The 22,838-nt window shown below is 45.5% G+C and overlaps 1 protein-coding gene and 1 non-coding gene across 4 annotated transcripts; both read left to right on the top strand.

Annotated features, from left to right (window-relative positions):
* The first annotated feature begins 1,026 nt into the window (after positions 1–1,026).
* On the top strand, positions 1,027–19,871 carry PPP1R8 (protein phosphatase 1 regulatory subunit 8). Of its 3 annotated transcripts, XM_004741044.3 has the most exons (7): positions 1,027–1,187; positions 3,052–3,112; positions 8,332–8,485; positions 9,784–10,004; positions 11,597–11,741; positions 15,968–16,032; positions 18,418–19,871. In XM_004741044.3, the coding sequence occupies exons 1-7, from the start codon at positions 1,132–1,134 to the stop codon at positions 18,769–18,771; spliced, it is 1,056 nt and encodes a 351-aa protein (XP_004741101.1). In that variant the 5' UTR covers positions 1,027–1,131; the 3' UTR covers positions 18,772–19,871. The 3 variants fall into 3 exon arrangements, with proteins under 3 accessions (XP_004741101.1, XP_044919976.1, XP_044919977.1); XM_045064041.1 differs by lacking the exons at positions 8,332–8,485; positions 9,784–10,004 and having other exon boundaries at positions 1,033–1,187; XM_045064042.1 differs by lacking the exons at positions 1,027–1,187; positions 3,052–3,112; positions 9,784–10,004 and adding an exon at positions 7,409–7,559.
* Positions 4,592–4,757, top strand: LOC123387455. Its single transcript, XR_006601907.1, has one exon.
* Positions 19,872–22,838: the final 2,967 nt, after the last annotated feature.

Below are 22,838 nucleotides of genomic sequence, written 5' to 3' on the forward strand. Positions count from 1 at the left end.
GTTGGTTTCTTTAAAAATGGCCAGATAATCATTGCCTGTTTTCTACAAAAACGAAAAAGTGTCGGGAATCAACTGTGTGCTAATAATAAATGTAATTGTACTAACATCTAAGTATGAGAGACAGTGGTGACTTAAGAGCATGACCTTTGGCATCAGGCAGATTTAGGTTCGAATCCCACTCACCACTTGTTCTAGGGTGAGACTGGGTAACTCAATCTCTGAGTCTCCCCTCAGGAATCATTATACCTATCTCAACAGTGTTGTGAGGATTAAATGAGATGACCCATACAGAACACATACTTGCACAGACAAGTAAGCATTCAATAAAGCCATTACAATCAGAGGCCCTGCTATTTATTGGTCTCTTTCAGCCCGCCGTAGGCCTAGGGCAGGCCTGAATCCTAACGCTTCCTCGCACTATTTTATTACCATGACCAAAATTTTAAAATACGAAGGAGCCACAGCTGGACTATTTCATTAATGCACACTTAAAATTTGAACGCCTGCCTTCAAATTGGATCCGCCCCCTGCTGCAGTTTGTGCAGTTTTCATAAACAAACTAGAGGACCCCCTAAAGCGGCCTCCCAGATCACAATCTACAGAAATCCTCTGACCCAGATTTGGATTAGGAAGGTGATGTAGTAGCATGCATGCGGCTCTGCGGAGAAGGGCCGTTAGAAGAGAAACTGAGCACTCCATGCTCTGAATTCTGTCCTCTAGCTTCTCTCCAGATTGGGGTGGAAAGGCTGATGGCGCAAGCCCAGCACAAGGACAGGGTCCCAAGACTTTAGAGCCCAGCGGCATGTCTGGAAGAGAACACAGGGTAGACCGATACCTCTCCTTACAAGCCTCTTTCCTCAGACACTCCCCGGTCAAGAAATGCCCTACCCTCCCGAGACTCTTCCAGAGACTCTTCCAGAGAAGGCCAGCTGTCTCAAAACAGCGAAAAAGAACTTAAAAACCACATCCCAGTCTCCACGGCCGCTAGACACGTCCTACGCGTGCGTAGATGTACGTGCGCGCACCCGCGCGCGTGCGTACGCACGGACTGCTGGGATGCCGCCTCTCCTCTCGGGTCTTCCAGTTTCCCGGCGTGCTTAGGGCCCGCCAAATGGGAGGGGGAGACGCAAGATGGCGGCAGCCGCGAACTCCGGCTCCAGCCTCCCGCTGTTCGACTGCCCGACCTGGTGAGTGGCGGGGCGGCCAGGGCCGGAGTGGCCTGGCCCGGTCCGGCTTGGCTCGGCCTGGCAGGGCGGCTTATTTCTCGCAGCAAGCCGAACGGCTCAGAGACGCTGGAACTGATTGAGGGAGAACTGCCCGTCGGGCCGGGCGGCGTGTGGAGGAACCGGGAGCCTGGAGCCCGGGCCCAGAAACTGAGGAAACCCAGACTTGGGGGGCTCTGAGGTGTTCGCTTAGGCAGTCCCTTGGGCGATCAGCCGGTTGCCGGGGCGCTTCGGGGCCTTGGCCCCGAACTTACCTCAACTCCTGAGTGAGTGCCTGGTGCTCTTGTGGAGCACGGTACCTGCCCCCCTGCTTTCTGTCCCGAGCGCGCACGAGCCCGCTTCCCGGCCCCAGCCCAAGCTCAGTGCCCCGCATCCCTCTGTCGTTGCTGCATCTCTTTTGCGGTACTTGTCTGTCTCCGGCAGACGGGAAGCGCCCTGAGGGCAGGGACGGCTCTGACCCACCTCGAAGCCGGCAGGCAGTAGTTGTTGGGATGAACCCCTTTCAACCCTTCTCAAGCTCTTGGGAACAATGGAGGAATTTAATTTAGTCTTTAAGCAAGGTACAAGATGGATACATATGAATTGCCTTGCAAGGAGACCCATCCGAGAGAAATGTTTCTGCTGTAGCTCATCACAGTTTATGCTTATTTCTATCTCTTTCCCTTTATAGGGAGCTCCTCAAGGGCAAGGGCTGTCTGATTCATCTTCCTGTTCCTAGCTCCTGGGCCTAAGCCAGGCACATAGTAGGAGTTCAGAAAGGATGTTGTGGATGTAACATTTAACACTCCTTTTTCCATACAAAATGAGCTTTTGTCCAATACACTGTCCTTTCAGCTACGGTAGAGGAGTTGGGGCAGGAGAGATGACTGTGTTGCATCTTCAGTTAGATGGATGAGGATGCATTGTGTGTGCGCTTGCAAATGTAGGGGCTCTGGCAAGATTGTTCTTTCTTCAAACTTAAAAGGAACAAAGACCAGAAGCAAGTGAAAGGGTGGCCGTTTTCTGGGTCCTTCTGCATTTTTTAGTACCCAGTTATTTCAGTCTACAAATTGTATGCCTATTTTTGGTCCCTTGCTGCATTGATTTGGACCAGGACTTAAAGTTGGACCAGGACTTAAACTTAGAGTTAGAAGAGACTAATTGAGATCACCTACCATTTCCTCGGAGTCTGGTATGCACCAGGCACTGTTTGGTGTTTTGACGTATATGTATCCCCCATGAATGGTGTTAAAAGAAATATAGAGAACAGTTCCTTAAACATGCCATTGTAGGAAGACCTGTTCAAAAGTGACAAACTTTTTTTGTATTTATTGGTACCTGGTTTTATGGGCATGCTTTTGGATTGCCTTAGCTCCCTATAATTTTATACCCCTGATTTGGTCTCAGGAGCTCAGGACAGTACCCTCTGTTTATTCTGTGATGAGACTAATCTTGATCAGACCCACTCACCAACTGATTTATTTTACCTTTATAGGGTATTAGTGGTAAATCTTAGATTCAAACTCCAAGTAGCCAAACTACCCTAGCTGTAGTACTTGGGCTCTTTGTGCTGCTTTTTCTCTGAGGTTGATATCCAGTGTTAAAATATAGGTTTCTTTGGTGCTGCTCTAAATACAGATCCAGTAAAGTCTGTTTTAGAGCAATTGAATCACTGGGGAAGTGTCAAATGTAGAAAGGAGCTGTAATAACAGTGAAGTAGATGACATTTCTGCTTGAACATGAACTAATTATAGGCTGGTAGAAGAGCTGCATTGTTGAATGGGACGGTGATTGTAAACGACATTTACAAACTCATCCTGAAAATGCTGTTCTCACTCTTATTTTTCAGGGCAGGTAAACCCCCACCTGGTTTACATCTGGATGTAGTCAAAGGAGACAAGCTAATTGAGGTATGGAAATACTTGTCTTCCCTTTTTTTCTCCTCACACTAAACATTTTTGCCAATGACTCACTTTTCCACCCCCTCTCCTGTGCTTTGTTTTCCACCAATGCTACTTTCGTTCATCCTGATTTTTTTTTTTCCTATTAAAAGCACATGGTGATATAATACATTCAAACCTGGTATCTCCCACAGACACTCATTTTTTGGTGACTTCTCTCACCTTCCAGATGAGGGTTTTAATTGATCATAAGCTTATGGGTCCCTATGAAACTGGGCTTGGGAAATTCTGTCTTTCTGAGTACATGGAGTTATGTGGAAGTTGCAAGATATGCAGTAACTGTAGAAGAAAGTGAATGATGTAGATTGCATTTCACTTTTAAGTTCCTTTTATGCTGAAAATTCAAGCCCAAGCCCTTCAGAGAAATATAGTAAGCTAAGACGATTGCTCAGAAAAGAGAATGGCATGGTGATGAAACTCATTCATTCATTCAAAACATTTATTGAATGCTTACTGTACGCCAGTCATTGTACTCAGCAGAGGAGGGACTACAACAGTGAACAAAACAAACATGGTAAGAAACACAATCACACAAAAATTACATGGCTATAATTGAAATAAGTACTATACCGGAAAAGTTTAGCAGAATTCCAGCTTTTATACAAGTCTTTAGAATGGACACCACATGGAACTTCAAGAGAACATGAATTTTGATTAGCTCTTAGGTTCTGTAAGTTTTTTTAATCCTTATGGTGCCATTTACTTACCAAGAAATGGAGATTATGCCCCCTATGACCATGGAGTTGTGAGTCTCCATGTCTTAAGACAATTTTATGTTTGCTTACTTAGGCAGAATTTAGTTTCAAAGGCCCCATTATTGAATGCAGTTGGTTTTCTTTGGTGTGTATAGTAAAGATCAAGATGTTCCATGGTTGAAAGGCATCTGAGATCTGAAGGAGACCCAGGTGTTTTGCAAATTATTAAGGCATGAGTTGTGATGAATTCTGTTAATTCATCATACCATTAGCCAGTCACTGATAGAGGCCTTTTGTGTTGAGTTCTTCTATCTTAGAGGTTACGAAACACCCAGATTATTCAAGGAAATAATTTAGCTAAAATGTCTGTCTTTTTTACTACAAACTGTTCCACAGATGTAAAATATTGTTGCTAAATAGCGTGAAGCTTTGAAGACATAAAGGAATTTATTTTCATACTAGAATTTAGTAAATCTTTAGTTTGTAGTAGAAACAATGAGGCATAGCCTTAAAGCTAATATCACATTCCTTTGTGAAATAATTTATATTTTCAAAGCACTAATTTGTCAAACATCCCTCTGATTACTGGTTTCTAACTGATCATCTTCTCTGTCTTTCAGTGCTCTTAGGTATGCTCAGTTGCCACACAATTGTCAAGTTACAATCCTTAGGTGTCACTGTATTGTTTCTGAGGGGAGTAGACCTAAGATGTGCTTATTTTTAAGGGTTTAGGCAGCACTTGATACTAACTGGGCTATCTATATCCTAGCCTTGTGTCAAAGGCTTGTGATGTGTTGTGATAGCTGGGTTTAAGAAGTGCAATATTAAAACAAAAGCCATGAGTCTCTTAAGCCCAGTGTGTAAAGACACACTCTGAGTTATAACTCAGAGGCACAACTGAATACTGTTACTAGCGATAGCTGGGCAAGAAATTGTGGTGTTAGTTACTATTGAAAGAGCAATGTATTATTTTGTTCAGTTGGTATCATTCAAGAATTAACACATTTCCTTGATTCTAAGTTATACTATTACCCCCATATATTTGAACATTCCTGTAATTGAGATTCCTTTTTTTTTTTTTTTTTAAGATTTTATTTATTTACTTGACAGAGAGAGAGTGGGAAAGAGCACAAGCAGGGGAAACGGCAGGCAGAGGGAGAGGGAGAAGCAGGCTTCACCACTGCACAGGGAACCCGATGTGGGACTCAATCTCAGGACCCTGGGATCATGACTGAGCCAAAGGCAAACACTTAACCCACTGAGCCACCCAAAGCATCCCTTGAGATCCCTTTACTAATGAATGTATATCTTTTTAATTTGGAGACCCTTTCTCCTTCCCCACCCCCACCCCACCAGATTACCAGGAGATAACCTGGTATCTCCTTTCCCACCTGGAGATACAGGTTAGGTGACCGGACACCTAAATCTGGTCGGTGTTACATTAGAACTCAGGAGTTACATATTACTTCCTTGAGACCAGCCTGTGGGCACTGTAGTTAGCAAATTGAAGTTTTGTGCATACATAATCTGTGTGCATGTAAATATAAACAAAAAATGCTGTGAGATTCAGCCTGCATAGACAGTACCTGGAAAGAACAAGATGTTGACATTTCAAGGATCTCTCAGTTCTAAATCAATGTCCTATTTTTAACCTAAACATTAAAACTTGGTAGTGACGTGGGATGGTTGATTGAGCTGTCAGGCTGTGGTTCAGTCTCAGTGCTCCATAGTGGTACGGACCTTGCACAGGCTTTGCCAGCAGCAGATGGGCACTGCTGGACAGAGTTTCCCAGAGGTGACCCACATACCTAGACTAGCTTGAACCAATTGAGCCTTAAGACTAAGCTTGGAAGAGACTAGGTAAGTGATAGTTAAAAGAAAAATTAACAATGCGACCCATAGTACTTGTTCACTTCTTAAAATGTTCCTTGCCTGATGGTGCATTTTTTTTGATGTAGGTAGAGTGAAGAAACTATATAATGTAGTGGCTAAAAGAGCTTGGACTCTGAAGAAGATGGACCTGGATCTCTAATCCAGCTTAAAAATCAGTAGTATCCCCCATTATCCATGGTTTTGCTTCCCACCATTTCAGTTACTGACACAGTTGATCCTCCTGACATGTTGTCAGAGATCAGTAGTGGCCTGATGCTGTGTCACAGTGTCTTTGTCATTCACCTCACTTCATCTCGTCACATAGGCATTTTATCATCTCACATCATCACCAGAATGATGAGTATATATTGAGTATAGTACAATAATATATTAATATTAATTATTAATATATAGTACAATAAAATATTCTGAGAGAGTTGCCACATTCACATTCACTTTTATTGCAGTATATTGTTAAAGTTGTTCTTTTTTATTATTGTTGTTAATCTCTTACCGTGCCTAATTAATAAATTAAACTTTATTACAGGTATGTACATATAGGAAAAGACACAGGATGTAAGATTTGGTGTTATAGGAGGTTTCAGGCATCTGCTGGTGGTCTTGGAAGGTATCCCCTGCAGATAAGGAGGCAACTACTGTGTTTAGTTGCCTGAACTTGAATATGTTAATTATCTTCTTTTGGCTCAACTTGATCATCAAAATCAAATAAGAATAAAAGTATCTGCCCCCTGCACAGAGTGGTTGTGGAGATGAAGGGACACAGCAGGAAACCTAGCACAGTGCATGGCACCGAAGTGTTGTGCAGTTGCTGCAGTATCCGTAGGGGATATATTTCTGGATTCACAAGAGGAACACTAAAGCATGGGGGAGAATGGTGGCCCACTGTGCGTTCAGTGATAAAGCCAGGAATGAAATCTAAGCCTCTTGGGTCCTACCTAACTTGACTGTTTCTCTACTCAGCTTCGTGCTATCTTCTCTTGGGGATTTTAGGAGGAGTGTAGTGTGAAATGTGAACTAGAGCTTAAGGAGACCTTGTGTGTAAAGGAAAAACACAAACATTTTCTTGAGCGGTCAAGTTACAGACTTTTGGAACTGGGAGAAGTGTAATTCATCTAGAGTCCTTCATCTATAACAACCTAGTCTACAGCCAACCAGCAAAGTCTTTACTGATTCAGGGTTAAAGAAAGATAAGGATTGGGAACCTGGCTGGCTCCGTTGGTGGAACGTGCCACTCTTGATCTCGGGGTCATTGAGTTCAAGCCCCACATTGGGTGTAGGGATTACTTAAATAAAGTTTAAAAATAAATAAATAAAAATAAGGATAATGTGAGTGTTCCATAAAGCTAAAATGGGCTCAAACAATGTCCTTTATCCTTATCCTTCCTACTTACTTGATGTTGAAATGACCTTCTTTTATAAAATGATTACGATGATACTAATTGGTGACAGTTTTTTTTTTTAATGTTCTTATTTGGCAAAGTCAAAAGTTAACAGTGCTACATCAGCTCCTACTCTCCTCATAGCTTTTTTTAAATAATAGTTTGCTGGTCTGTGAAATCTCCTTTTATGGTATTATATTGGGTCATTCTATAGTTTTAGATTCTTTTTCGTGCCATAGCAGTGTCTAGAAACGTTCTAGAGCTCATCTCTTAGAATTGTTTCAGACAATGGCACATTCTTTACAATATTGGCATTGCAGGTCATTCTCACCTGAGTTCAAATCCCAGCTCTGCTACTTAACCAGCTGGGTCACCTTGGATGAGTGACTTCATCTCTTTCCATCTGTGTTCTTGTCTTTAACAATAGAGGTGATACTTGTTTCACAGAGTTGTTTTGAGAATTAGATGATATCATGCTTAAAATGCCTAGCAGTAAAGGGTCTGTCAGTCAGTGTTAATCCCCATACCCTTCTAACCCAGACCTAGAAAATCTTTGCCCCATGAAGTAGTTCTATGTTTGGATATAACAAATACTTATTTAGAGTTAACTTAGAGTAATACTTTTTTTGGCCAATGAAGTTGGATTTAAATACCCATACCATGATATGTAATGTAATTGTACTTCCTAAAGAGGGTTCCAAAAATACTCTGGGGCTATGGCAGCACGATTAAAATACCCATAGGTTTTTACACCCCTTTCCTTTCCTCACCAGTTGTTACTATTCATCTGAATGTAGGTTTTCTGAATAGCATTCTCATTACTTTGTAGTCATGCTTTGTACTTCTTGTTTCCTGGTTGACCTAAAATTAAGATCTAGTAAAATCTTAAATTTCCAATGGGTGGAAGACCGCCACTCCCACAGCCTACATTCATCTAATAGAATTGAGAAAAGTTCTTTTCGTACCAACACAAGATATTTAACCACTGCATTTGGGGAGATTAATTACAATTCACCCCCCAAAAATGCTAGTATATTATTCTGAGCTTTTTATCTTGAAGAATAGTGGGAAATAATTTTGTTTTCACCATGGGGCAAGGAATTTTATCTACTCAAGATTCTCTGTTTACTAGATTGGAAGAATTTTTGCTGAACCCTGTTGAAACAAGATTTAAGTAATATTTAATTTAATATTTATTTAGAAACTGATTATTGATGAGAAGAAGTATTACTTATTTGGGAGAAACCCTGATTTGTGTGACTTTACCATTGACCACCAGTCTTGCTCTCGGGTCCACGCTGCCTTGGTCTACCACAAGCATCTGAAGAGAGTTTTCCTAATAGATCTCAACAGTAGTAAGTAACTCACATCCCATCCTGTTTCACACATTCCCTTTGGGGCAATGTGCAAATACTCTTTGGGTTCTTCAGTTTTGAAATCATGTTTTATTGCTCATCAAGGAAGAAGCTTATGTTTGGTTTTTAAATGAGCTCTTTGTTTCTGTGATAGCTCTCATTTTCCTGAAATAATTGATGACTAGAGAGAGAAGAGAGTTTTGGGGAATCATTTCCTGGAATGGCAATAGGTATATACAGAGAACAAAAAAACGTACCCAGGAACCACGGGCTCCGGGTATTCAGGTGTTCATAGGACTGCGATAAAATTGTGGTCTGGTTTAAGCAGAAGCTGTGGAAAGTTACGTTAATGTATTAGAGTAGTATTGCAGGACATTAAAAAATACTTACTTTGAGCAAAATTTAATTTTTTATAGTGGGTTCTTTATTCCAGCTGCATTTTGCTCTGACTACTAATAATACCAATTTTAATTCTGTGAGCACACTCCGAGTAAGATTTTCATCTTTGCCAAAGATAATCCCAGAAATGCACTTGAGACTTAACTGCATGGGGCTCTGAAGTTTGTTCAGTTTGCCCACGTTTCAATATAATGTAAAATGTAAAGCCTGCTCCTGGGCTGATCATATGCTACTCTTTCTTCCCTCCCCTAACACACACACACACGTATACCCCCAGTGTGCTTATATAATGGCCTTGGAGAGCCTTGTCTCGTAAGTACTTACTTGCAAATTTATCGCATCTTTTCTCTCCATTTTGTAACATGCAGAATGCTGACATGAGAAAACACTGAGTCTCTCCAGTAGAATTTTGGCTTATCTTGGCATACATATTGCACCTGTTTCAGCCAATGTCCTTTGTTGCCCTGGGAAAACCCAAACATAACTGCTACCAGGCCAGAAGTTCTTATTTTCCTTACACTTGGGGCTGGAGAGGTCAGACCACAGCAGTGCCTGTCTTCTGCCTTGTGGGGCATGGCTGTTGCTGGGTTAGTGCCATACCTGCTGGACCCAGAATGAAGCCAAACCTACCTGGCACCAGAGAGCGAGCCGTGGTCTTTGTTCTGTGGGGTAACGACAGGTCTGGAGATGTGTAAGAAATCCACTGAAGAGATTCAAGACTCAGTGAAGAGTGTCCTTTTCATTGTGACCCATGACAAGGGATGCAAAGTGGACCCAGTGCTATTTTCATTTTAAAAAGCAAAAATGATGTGCTGGGAGGAGCTACTTGCCCTTCTACAACTCAGATTGGTTTTTGTTTCTGTTTTTCTCTCTTATATTTCTGATTTGGTTATTCCCAGCACACGGCACTTTCTTGGGTCACATTCGGTTGGAACCTCACAAGCCTCAGCAGATTCCCATCGATTCCACAGTCTCGTTTGGCGCATCCACAAGGGCCTACACTCTCCGTGAGAAGCCTCAGACACTGCCATCAGCTGTGAAGGGAGATGAGAAGATGGGTGGAGAGGACGATGAGCTCAAGGGCTTACTGGGGCTTCCAGAGGAGGAGACTGAGCTTGATGTAATTCTACGTCCATCTATGCTGTTGTTTTGTCTTTGGGGACTCTGGTTTTTGCAGTATGTAGCTGTTCTGTGCAGCTCGAAACGCCAGTGACTTAGCATCGGGAAATTTTCTTGAGCGCAGTAGTGGGCCTCTGCCATTTTGCCATACAGAGTTGCTAGATATGATGCACCTGTGCACACGTGGTGCTAGATATGATGCACAACTGTGCTGTGTGGGCTTGGTTATGTCCAGCTGGGCCTTGAGAGGAGTTCCTGTCAGACCTTCATGGTAGTCTGTGCCCCATCACTGGATGTTAGAAGCCAAGGCTGGGAGTTGGACTTTTCTAGAGCTGCCCTGTCCAGTGTGGTAGCTACTAACCACATTTCTGGTCCTCAGTAGTCAACATGTGGCTAGCGACTACCATATTGAATGACAATGATATAGAACATTTCTGTCACTCAGAAAGTTCTGTTAGACATCACAGGAGAGAGACTGAAGCTTTTGTTCATTTACATTGCTTTTTTTGATATGGTTCAAAAGGCCCAAGAATCTCTGAGTAGAACTAGATTGCTTTTGGTCTTATAGACCTAGCTGTCCAAAGGCCGTGAATTTACAGGATGTGATTTTAAAGTGCTAAAGTTGTCCTTTTCTAGAGGCTAGCCCCAGTGGTTTATGATGTGGCTGTTGTCCTTAACGTATCCCTCACTGCACTGGTGTGACTGGTCTATTCATGTAGACCGAATGCCAGCATGTCCTCAGCCATCCTCGTGCATTTACCTCTTGTTCCTCCGGGCAGTTTGCCGGCCCTTAGGAAAAAAGCACAACAAAAATCTTATCATTTAGAAGTTATTTGTTCTAAAAAAGTAGCCTCGTAGCTGGGCACCTTGCTGAGAGTCACTCTTGCCCATCTTTCCTCCAGGTTGCTCCCCTGCTTCCCTGTCTTTTAAGTTTAGTTTGTTAGGTCTGCCCTGGGTGTTCCTTCTCAAGACTTTTGGAGTGTCTCAGACTGCAGTGCAGATTGGAATAAGTCCAGGGAATTGGGAAGAGGCAGGCAGCAGTACTGAGGCCAAGTTAATCATTGAAATAGATGGGTGGTTATGAATAGAAATGGGGCCATACACAGGGCCGGGTTGCGACAAACTATTACTGCCAAATATTAAGTGCTCTGGCCCTGTCCTTCTGAGCTTCAGTGGGGAGAGCTGCTGGGAAAGATGCTGTCAGTTGCCCTCTCTCATCTCTGTTTCATTACTTTAAGGCAGTTCGTAGAGTTCCTCCAAGTCACGTTCTTTGATTCTCAGCATGAAGACATGATAGTCTTTTCCCCCAAAAACAGAACCTCACCTCAGTGATATTTGCACAGATGACCTGTTCTCAACTCAAGGTTCTTCAACTTCTTTTGACCATCACTGCCCCACTAGTCAGGATGTTCCATATTTTGTCGAAAGAGGCTTGTTAATAGTAGCCTGAGTTTTTCCTGAATACAAGAGAAACTTGTTTGCCTGGAGAAGTTAATGTTCGCTCCTAAAGCCTTCTTGCCCTTTATTTAGCTGTATATTCTTCAGATCCCCTGTGTACTGACTCCTGTCTGTCTTGTGTGAACCCTGGCCTAGAACCTGACAGAGTTCAACACTGCCCACAACAAGCGGATTTCCACCCTGACCATTGAGGAGGGGAATCTTGATATTCAGAGACCAAAGAGGAAGAGGAAGAACTCGCGGGTGACTTTCAGTGAGGATGATGAGATCATCAACCCAGGTGAGGTGTCTTCCTAGCTTCTTCCGATGACAAAGCTGTGACCTCTGAGAATAGTGTGTGCAATGTGTAGGCTGGTTTCTCAACAAGGTGTAGGATAACCAGTGCTATATTAAGGAATGAGAATTCTTACAGGTCACCGATGGTGTGCCCTGCAGCCCTCAAGCATCATGCAGTTGCAATGTGATAGAAATAGCGGAAGGGCCTATGTAACTCAGTAAACAGAGCCAGGCTCTAAGTCCCACATGATCCAGTAGGTCGGTGTCACAGTGGAGGCTGAAATAGAGTTGTTTGTTGTGTTTTACCTCAGAGTAGAGCATTACTTTCTTTGTGGAATTCTTTTTTTTTTTTTTTAAGATTTTTTATTTGAGAGAGAGACAATGAGAGAGAGCATGAAAGGGGAGAAGGTCAGAAGGAGAAGCAGACTACCCATGGAGCTGGGAGCCTGATGCAGGACTTGATCCTGAGACTCCAGGATCATGACCTGAGCTGAAGGCAGTTGCTTAACCAGCTGAGCCACCCAGGCACCCTCTTTGTGGAATTCTAAGTGTGAGTGGTAACTCTAAGATTGGAGAGCATTCTGCTGCCACCATTAGGTGCACGAAAGACTTGCTTCTCTGTAAGGAAGTAATGTGTAGAGAGTTTGTACCGTAGTGTCAGCAAGATGAGAGCATCTTGTTTATGGGAAGGCCGCCACTTCCACCAGTTTGTTCCATCATTCAACATCCATTTCTTGGTCTCAAATTGTACGTCAAGTACCTGGTAGGTAGATAACATCAAGCCAGGAAGTATCATTTGTATAATGAGGATGAATTTGAGATTCTGAAAACCTTGTTAGAAATCAGTCTCAATGGATAGAAACAAGGATCCCAAACTAATAAGTTGCTTTTACTTCCCAAAGGAAATAACAGTGAGAATAACTTTCAGGTCCTGCATTTAGGTTTAAAAATACCAGTTATTTCAGTGGAGATGATCCATCCCAGTGACAGCTCATGAAAAAAATCTGGCGAGTTCAGTTGATTGAATGAGCCATCAGGGGCATCTGGAAACTAAGCAAGTGCTTAGTTCATAGAAGAGTAGGGGACAGTAACCCTACTCATCTGCGTTCTGAGCAGAACTTACCCAGACAGGTTACCAAATGCAAACACAGCCTCAACCCTCAAATGTGTTGTGTAGTTCCTGAGGGAGAAGGAGATGCAGAGCTATGGAAGACTGTCCCCCAAATGCTAGGAATGGGGGGGACACCCATGCTTGAGGCACGGCCGCCATAGTTGGATATTTGCGGGGCTGACCTTAGGAAGGAAGGAGTGGGCAAACCTAGAGCCAGTGAATAGCAAGTATTTGGCTCAGCATAAAAAGAAACAACAAATCCTTCTTATATTTAGAAGAAGAGTCAAAAAGAGCCATATGAAAGATCCAGGCATCCGTTTGGTGTGAAGTAGAGGGTTACTATCCAAGCAGTGGGTGCCCAGTGGAAGTGTTCAGGCAGGGGCTGAGTGACCAGTTGGGAAAATACTTCTGGGCCCCAGAACCTATTGAATAAGAATTCCTATGGGTTGGACCTAGAAATTTTATAGTTTTAAACAAGCTCTTATTTGTACTGATAAACAGCCAGCAATTTGGGAATCACTGGACTAGTCAGTCTTTTTTTTTTTTTTTTTTTTTTTTTTTTTAAGATTTTATTTATTTGACAGAGAGATCACAAGCAGGCAGAGAGGCAGGTAGTGAGAGAGGGGGAAGCAGGCTCTCTGCTGAGCAGAGATCTCAACATGGGGCTGGATCCCAGGACCCTGAGACCACGATCCAAGCCAAAGGCAGAGGCTTAACACACTGAGCCACCCAGGTGCCCCTGGACTAGTCAGTCTTTTAAATCCCCTTTAGAACTCAGGGTCTGGTCTGCTGTTTTTCTCCTTGAAAATTATTGCCCTGGGGGGCACCTGAGTGGCTCAGTCAGTTAAGCATCCCATTCTTGGATTTGGCTCAGGTTGTGTTTTCAGGATTGTGGGATCAAGCCCCTTGTTGGGCTCTGTGCTGAGCGTGGAGTCTGCTGGAGTTTCTTTCTCTGTCTCTCTGTCTGCCCTTCCCCTTGTATGTTTATGCTGTCGCTCCCTCTTCCTCTCAAATAAATAAATCATTTAAAAAAATTTTTTTAAAAAGAAGAAATCATTTCCGTGGAGTGAAATGTATATTCAGACAGAGCCCAGCATAACAGTTAAGAGGACCTGGGTTTGAAATGGACCTCTTCACTTAGTATAAGCTCTGTGACCTTGACCAAGTGACTTAACAGATATCAGCCTCACAGGATTGGTGGGAGGCTGAATGATTAATCCATGTATAAATACTTTAGATCAGCGCTTGGCACTCATTAGGCCACTGACAGATGTTAGCCATGATCCCCACTGTCATCAAGCCCTGCTTTTGCATTTTATCCACGCCGCCGCTCCTGTACCAGAGGTAGACGTAGTAGCAGAGAGCTTCGAGGAGCAGAGATCTCATGGAATGGGTGTATCCTCTTTCTTGGAGTGGAGTGGCCAGAGATGAGGAGAGGGTGAGAGGCCCTAGCACTGTTCAGCCAGCGCAACCCAGGACGGGGTCCCCCAGAGAGTGAGCCTGCTCCTCTGCAGGCCTGTTGCACTTGCACACGTGGGGCGCATACCCCATGAGCCAGCCCAGGCTGCTCTTCTGCTTCATGTCACTTGCCTTGCTAAAGGGATGGTTGGAACAGGGCTCCTATGGGGATGAGGAAAAAGGTAAGGGAGAATGCTTTTCTTAGAAACCTTGTCTTTTTCCTAATGAGCCTGGATATCTTTCCTTCTTTCCTCTATGTAGAAGTCATTCGATTGTTCGTTCACTGAACAAAGACAGGGTCTCTTGTTTGGAGGCATCATAATATGTGAAAAACCAGACTTACTAAATAAACCAGGGATTAATTACTCAAATACTGGATCTTTGTTCAAAGGGATTCATAGGAGTGTTTTCTTTGAATAGCAGACACCCTCTTTGCATTTAAAATAAGCTGTACAGGGGCGCCTGGGTGGCTCAGTGGGTTAAGCCTCTGCCTTCGGCTTAGGTCATGATCTAAGGTCCTGGGATCGAGCCCCGCATCAGGCTCTCTGCCCAACAGGGAGTCTGCTTCCCCATCTCTCTCTGCCTGCGATTTCTCTCTCTCTCTGTCAAATAAATAAATAAAATCTTTAAAATAAAAAAATAAAATAAGCTGTACAGCCCCTATTAGGGAAACAGTTCCTTTCCTACGCATATATTAAGACAAAGGGCGCATGGAGTTATTTTTTCAGTAATGATAATAAGTCTGCCTGCCTTTTTCTACACCCCCAGCCTTTGGCGAGAAAGGTCCTGTTCATCCAAGGTGATCCAGGCCACTCGTCTCCTGTGTGCTCCAGGAATGCTATCTTGCACCCCTCCGTTATGTTGTAGCCTATGTTTTTCAGCTGTGAACTTCTTAAAGGCAGGACAGTATCTTGCTCTTTATTTCTATGCTTGATGTCCAGTAAATGAGGCATGAGAGCGTTACTGCAGGCATGTCCCTTCCTTGGTCTTAGCACTTTCTTCCTGCAGTGAATCAGGCTAGAGCCAATAGTGTGTGTGTACCCTGTGAAAAGGGGGCTGCTCTCCACCATGCCTGAACACTGGGCTTCAGCTCCTTTAGTAAGTCTTGACTGTGTACAGTTGTTCAGGTCACAAGGCCGGGTTAACTTGGAAGCCCTGAGCCTGAATCCTATTTCTGGTGTTTGCTAAGAGCAGGCACCGGCAAGGTATGTGGTGTGTGATCCCTTCCCATGTGTCACGTGTCACTGTGTTATCACTAGCATGGGATTGACCAAATCTACTCTTTGGTTTCTCCCTTCAAAGAGAGATGTATATGGAATGGAAAAGAATCTGGGAAAGGCAGTACAGCGCAGTGGTCCAGAGCCCAGGCCTGTTTCTGACCGCTTGGACGTGAACCCTGGTCCCTCCACTCCCCAGCAGGGTGACTGGACCAGGCACTTCACCCATCAGGCCCGAGCATGTCTGTTAGGTGCTAACTGGTAGTGCCCGCCTTGTAGGGCTGTGAGGGTTTAACACAGTGCCAGCACTGAGTAAGCACTTGAAGTGTTCACTGCGTTTCTGTGTTTTGATAAGAGTTGTGATTACTTTGTTTGCAGTGGGTCCTGTTCCCTTAATCTTTCCAGCAGAGCATCACACTAACCCAATCTTGTTATCTTCTGCAGAGGATGTGGATCCCTCAGTCGGTCGCTTCCGGAACATGGTGCAGACTGCAGTGGTCCCAGTCAAGGTAGGAAGCATGTTGTAACAGTATTTGAAATGCCATACAGTCTGGTTTAAAAACCCACTCTTTTATTTGTAGGTAAGTGTTCATTGTGTGCTTAATTTTAAAACACATTCTTTGCTTTTCATCATGTGGAAATACTTTCATTCCACCTGAATCTAGGGGATCCTGGAGTGCTGTAGAAAGACCGCAGGTGACTGCCAGCTTGATGCTGCGTGTTAATGGTGGTACACTGGGAGTCTGTAAATTTACCTCCCAGCAGGGTGCAGAGAGACCCACTTTTCTTTAGCCTTGCCCTTCTGACTCCAAGTAAGCTAATCAGTGAGGAAGAGGTATTGTTGCATTTCTGCATGGCCTCTCCAGCTTTGGCCATGCCTTTGTTTTGTGACTGGAAATGGTATGGATAGGAAAGACAGCCCAGATGTGGATTAGGCTGAAAGGTCGGATATGTTGAAGAGCCAGGAGATAGAAGTTACAGAGATGGTCTCATTGCTCAATACATGGAGGAACTATGTGACTGCTCGGACTGTCCAAAGGGAGCAGATGGCCCCTTGAAGTAGTGAGATGTTAGAGATGCTCACGAAGTGATTGGAAGATGGTCGGAGGTGTGATAGAAAGTTTTATTTTAAAAACTTTTATTTAAAAAAAGTCTTTAGGGGCGACTGGATGGCCCAGTTGGTTAAGCATCTGCCTTTGGCTCAGGTCATGATCCCAGGGTCCAGGGATTGAGACCCACATTGGGTCTCTACTCATCAGAGAGTCTGCTTCTCCTTCTCCTACTCCCTCTGCTTGTGCTTGCACTTTCTCTTGCTCTCTCTCAAATAAAATCTTCTTTAAAAAAAAGATCTTCAGGGGCGCCTGGGTGGCTCAGTCAGTTCTAAGTGTCCAGCTCTTGATCTTAGCTCAGGTCTTGATCTCACGATTGGTTGTGAGTTAAAGCCCTGAATTGGTTCCATGTTGGGTGTGGATCCCGCTTTAAAAGAAAAAAATCTTGGGGTACCTAGGTGGCTTGGTTGGGTGTCTGCCTTTGGCTCAGGTCATGATCCCAGGGTCCTGGCTGAGCGGGGAATCTGCATCTCCCTATCCCTCTGCTGCTCCTCCTCCTTGTGCACGCGTACTCTTTCTCTGTCTCTCTCTTGGTGTCAAATAAATAAAATCGTTAAAAAATAAAAAATCTTCAGACTGCAATAGACTACAGTGTGATTACCTATGTCAAGTTTTTGGTTAGTCTTTTTTAATCCAAAACGGGTAGAGGGTCGAGGGGGATCTTTCGTGAATGTTCATAAATGTGAAAAAGTACTAGAGGGAATGTTTCTCTGCATCTCTATAGCATTTATGTCACATTTCTCCTAGAGCTCTTTTCTCTTTTTGCTTCTTCCTTTGGAATGTTCTCTTATCATTCCAGTATAAAACCAGGGGCTCCTGGGTGGCTGATTTGGTTAAGAGTACTCTTGATTGTGGCTCAGGTCATGATCTTAGGGTTGTGGAATTGAGCCCTGCATCCGGCTCCCTGCAGGCATGGAGCCTGCTTAAGATTCCCTCTCTCCCTCTACCCCTCCCCCGCTAAGAAAAAAATACAAAACCAGCAAGGGGCACCTGGCTGACTCAGTCAGTAGAGCAGGTGACTCAATCTGGGGGTTGTGAGTTTTGAGCCCCACTTTAAGTGTGGAGATTACTTTAAAAAAAAAGGCGTAAAACCAGCAGATATTTTTACTTCTTTGTCAGTTTTATTATAATTTACATACAATAAAATACACACATTTTAATTGTATAGTTTGAGTTTTGACAAATGTATGCACATGGGTAGCCACCATTATTCTAATTATATAGATTAGAAACCCCAGAAAGTTCCCTTATGTCCCCCGTGCTGTCAGTTTCCCCCACTCCCAGCCCCAGGCATGCAGTAGACTACTTTCCATCACTACAGATTTGTTTTGCTCTCAGAGTAATGTTCAAAAATTGGGCTGTCAGTATGAAGATACTAGCTTTTTACTGGAATTCTTATCACCACCTAATAACACCTCTGCTTCCTAAAAGGGTATTTTAACATCAGAAGAGAGGAAGGCTATGACCATAGGAGAAAGAGTAGTCACTTAAACTGGATAGGTTTGCTTTATGAAAAGCTCACACATTGTCTTCATTTTTCTCAGCGTGACGTAGGATGGTGAACCCTTTGTGGGCAGTGGTGTTCGGGAGCCATCGTGTTAGACAGGGACCGTCTGGTCTCTTCAAATCCTGAGACTTAAGGACAGTGAAATAGGTCGTCTGGGAAACAAAACAAGCTAGAGGGTTGGGGGCCTTCTCCATGTTTTCTAGGACTGGAATAGAAAAGGCTAACTAACACCGTCTTGTGCCTCACCTCTTGCTTCCTCTGTTCCTTATGAACCACAGAAGAAGCGGGTGGAAGGCCCTGGCTCCCTGGGCCTGGAGGAGTCGGGGAGCAGGCGCATGCAGAACTTTGCCTTCAGTGGAGGACTCTACGGGGGCCTGCCCCCAACGCACAGTGAAGCCGGCTCCCAGCCACACGGCATCCACGGGACAGCACTCATCGGGGGCTTGCCCATGCCATACCCAAACCTCGCCCCTGACGTGGACTTGACTCCCGTCGTGCCGTCAGCAGTGAACATGAACCCTGCACCCAACCCTGCAGTCTATAACCCCGAAGCCGTCAACGAACCCAAGAAGAAGAAATATGCAAAAGAGGCTTGGCCGGGCAAGAAGCCCACACCTTCCTTACTGATTTGATATTTTTGGTCATGGAGAAGGGTGGGATTGGGTGGGAATTGGGTGGAAGGGTGAGGGGGGAGCTAATGAACTAGGGAGAAAACTTTCCATGTGTGCGGTCTCGTCTTTCAGAATGTCTCCTGGGGCCCTAACCATGTACTATTAAAGCTGGGGAGTAGCCCATAAAGACCTGTCTTCAGAACACTCCGAGTGTAGAGCAGTGTTTCATATTTCCTGCCAAGTAGGCTGCCCTGGCTCTTTCCCAGGCCTTCCATGACCTCCTTTTTCTGTTCTCCCTTGTTTTAGGGTCATTTTGATTTAAAGTCCTGTACCCTGAGGGGAGATTCCAGGCCCTCGGGTGGGATCTCGAGCCATGGCGCTGGCAGCGGCATCAGCAGCCTGTGGGGCCAGCAGCCGGATTTCTGTGGACTTTCCTTGCAGGTCCCAGGTAGCAAAGGGGTTGCCATGGATCCCAGGTCAATCAGAAGGGGGTTTAGAATTCTTCAGTTAAGCTAAGGTTTCAACTCAGAAATGTTTGCCTAGGTCACTGGTTTTGAGGTCCAATAGTTAGGCTTTTTTCTCTTTTGTCCTTTCTGTTGGAATGAGAACATTTTGATTTTCCTTCATCTGTGACCAGTGCCATAGACACGGATGGGTAGTTAAACTTACAGTATTGTTGGATCTTTACCTGTTTCTCTTGTCACACCTGAGTACTCCACTTCCTGAAGTTTCTCGTTTGATTCCAGAGTACCGTCCTCCACTTGCTAAAGCCTTGCTTTCCTTTTCAAGTGTGTTGTGAAGGTAATTTTTTAAGGATATGACCAGTCAGAGCAGCAATTCCATTAAAAAGGAAAAGATTACTTTGCAAATAACGGATGTCTTTAAGAGGACATTTTTAAATGTTGGTTCCGCGGCTCTCCCCTCCTTCACTGAGAGCTCTCCTAACCCAGAGCTCCAGGACCGGGCCCAGCTAACAAACCTAGGAGACGAAGGTAGCAAACAGTGATACGAGCTTTGTACAGAGATTTGTACATTTGTGTAATAGGCCTTTTCACGCTTTATGTGTAGCTTTTTACCTGTAACCTTTATTACATTGTAAATTAAACGTACCTTTTGTCATTTGTGCCGGCTGTGATTGGGTCGCCGAAGGAATTCCGGCTGCTGTGGGAGCAGCAGAGGATGGGCTTGGGAGGCACTGCTCTGGCCCTGTTTCATGACGACAGATAAAGATGCTCCCTGCCGAAATTCTCATTAGAGGTTCCAGTTCCCTGACTGGAGCCTTACTGAGCAAAATGGGGTAAGAGGTGCCTGCTGCCCTTCTTTGGGAGGCAGAATTGCGCGACGGACACGGGGAGACCTGGCCTCAGGCCACCGGTGTGTGGTGGGCACTGCTCCAGCCTGGCCGCCTGTGCTCTGGCTCCGGCCGCTCGCCTGGGGAGGTCTGTACCCGCAACCTCAGATGCCGGGAGTGACTTTCCTAAAGATGCCTAGTGGCTTCTAGATCCCTTGGGTTGAGAGTTCGGACTGGGGGCAGGAGTGCAGAGGAAGAGGGATCCATAAGATCCCAGCTGTGTAAGAAGCTGACTTCTTAGCTGGCTTCTGTAAAAACGAAGGTCCTTGTCTTAGAAGGGCGCCTTCAGCTGTAGTGAAGGTGACTGTCCGTGCTGGTCACAGCCCCTCACCAAGGCCCTGTATACCCTGCCCACCATTTACAACAAGTCATTTCATTTCCATAGCCCTAAGGAGGGGCCTGTTTTTATCCCCACTTTACAGGTGAGAAAAGACAAAAAACCTCCCCCTGATCCCACTGTAGCGAAACTCCAGCCTGAAGCCAGAGCCAGAGCGAGGGCTCACACAGCCTCCAGGGCGAAGGTGACTGATGTGCTGGGCAGCCTGCAGCTCTGTTGGGGGCTAGGTTGGTTAAGAAGTTTAAAAAAAAAAGTTTCCCAAACTGGACAACTCACTGGAAGTTACACTAAAGGGTTTAGATGTAGTTGAGATGATAAAGTAAACCCTTGCTGGTTTCAGAATTTTAGTTGGGGGTTGGGGATGGCAGTGTTGTCTCAGAGAAGCCTCAGCAGAGAATATCCGAGCCTGCCAAGATACTGTAAGGGTCCGCTTGACTGCAGTGGAAGCAGGACCGGCTTAATCCGGTAGTTCCTAACATAAGGAGGTGTGTGTGTGGAGAAACTGGCCCCTCCGCACCATGCTTCCGAGTCATTCCAGTCATGTCCTAGCACTTCTCAGAGACGAGCACCACGGAAATGGGCTCAGTTGCCTCCTACCCTTAATGCGGCTCGAGATGGGCCACAGGTGCCTAAGCCCGTCCTGTTCCCCACCAGGATCTGCGGATGGTCGTCGCTCCAGTGAGCGTGACTCTGCGGAGGAACACAGCGCCTCCCCCACCTGGGACGCACACCACTCCAAGAGAAGCAGGTTTCCATGGAGTCCCCTGTCCACTCATGGACCATCAGCTAAGGAGGGAGGGAATGACCATTGTTCCCTTCCCCAGGACAGGGGAGGGTGGTGAACCCCACAGAGAAGGATACCTGTTGACAGGAAGTGGCCCATTCCCCAGGTGTTCCTGGCTCAGGGTCAGCTGTTTGGTGACAGTTTGCCAAAAATATGCCCATTATCTGCAAATCATAGGATTCTAGAGTCCGAAGGACTTAGGAGATCCTGTCTGGATCCTTCATTTTGCTTGTGAGCAAACTATGGCAGTGGGGACCCACTTCTTTCAGCTCTTAGGCATGGAAATGTGCGAGCTGGGCACCCAGAAGTACACCACGCCGCCTGCAAGAGGCTTGCCAGGCTAGCGACATGGTCACCTGCTGAGTGCTTTAGTGGGACGAGGACGGACAGGGTAAGGACAGCAGAGATGGACAAGGGGGGGGCGGTCAGGGAGGCCTCTCGGGAGATGACATTGGAGCAGAGCACTGAAGAAAAGTAGGGAATTGCCATAAGGAGGAGTGTGTATTCAAGCTTCTCCAGGCAGAGGAACCAGAAGGACGGGGGTATGACCCATAGTGGGAGAAGGGAATCGGAAAGCTAGAGGCCACCACAGGTGAGTCTCCCTGAAGCCAGTTCTAGCACTCCCTCTCTCACAGTTTAGCAAACCTAGAAGTTAAGTCTACCTGTCGAGAGAATAAGGGAGAAAAAGTTTCCAGTAATTCTGTCTTCGGAAGGGAGGTAGGCCTCAGGCGAGAGGGTCCTGGAATGCTTCAGAGGGGCGACCTTTGATCTTATCTTTTTCCTTTTTCCTTTCCTTTTCTTCTCTCTTCTCTCTCTCTCTCTCTCTCTCTTTTTTTTTTAATGTTTTCAAGTGGCAGAGGGAGGGTACGCAGGAGGAGAGGCGGCAGGTGGATTAAAGTCCCCCGCATATGATGAGCCTGGCAGGAAGGCTCTGGAGTGCTCACCTACTGAGTTCGGAAACCACTGCTTGTCCCCCTGGATTCCGAGGCAACCCTCTCTGAAGCCGGGAGGAGGTGCAGTTCCGAACTCGGCCAGCAGGCGGGGCCCCGCTCCAATTCTTGGAGCTGCAGTGGTTCCAGCGTGATCTCCCAGGGCTGTGGTGTGGGAGCGGAAGCCAAGAGGAAGGACAAGAGGAAGGAGACCCGTCTGACTCCTGGTCGCGCGCACCCTTACCGCACTTCGTGTATGTTATTCCCCTTCATTCTCCCAACAGCTCTGAGAGGAAGCCAGGAGAGCCCCATCTCACAGCCGGGGAACTCGAGGCTCTGGGAGAGTCACACGCAGGCAAGTCAGCAGTGATTCAAGCCTGGGCCTGGTGTTTGGGACTCTGAAGGGCACAAGGAAGCTCCTGACCTGGGTTGCTGCCGTTTCCGGGCAGGGGGTGTGTGTGAGAGACTGGAGCTTGGGCCTGGGCCCTTTCTAATTTTTCTCCCTCTCAATGTCCTACTGTGGCCAGGACATGGGGGTTCAAGAGCATCCAGCTCCGGGGCCCCTAAACAGACCAGGTTTGGCCACTCACCACTGACAAAATCCAAAGACAGAGGGACGAGTGGTGGCGGGACAGGAAAGGCATTTATTGGGGCTCCTGGGTGGCTCAGTGGCTTGAGCTGCTGCCT

The sequence above is a fragment of the Mustela putorius genome, unplaced genomic scaffold, assembly GCF_011764305.1.
Source record: "Mustela putorius furo isolate JIRA1106 unplaced genomic scaffold, ASM1176430v1.1 tig00003853_pilon_pilon_pilon, whole genome shotgun sequence".
NCBI classification, from domain to species: Eukaryota; Metazoa; Chordata; class Mammalia; order Carnivora; family Mustelidae; genus Mustela; species Mustela putorius.

Bases quoted from the DNA above. Each gene is read 5' to 3' on its own strand.
- PPP1R8 (XM_004741044.3), top strand. From the start codon at position 1,132: ATGGCGGCAGCCGCGAACTCCGGCTCCAGCCTCCCGCTGTTCGACTGC. The intron at 1,188-3,051 runs GTGAGTGGCGGG...CTTATTTTTCAG, and splicing joins CTGTTCGACTGCCCGACCTG to GGCAGGTAAACCCCCACCTG. The intron at 3,113-8,331 runs GTATGGAAATAC...ATATTTATTTAG, and splicing joins AAGGAGACAAGCTAATTGAG to AAACTGATTATTGATGAGAA.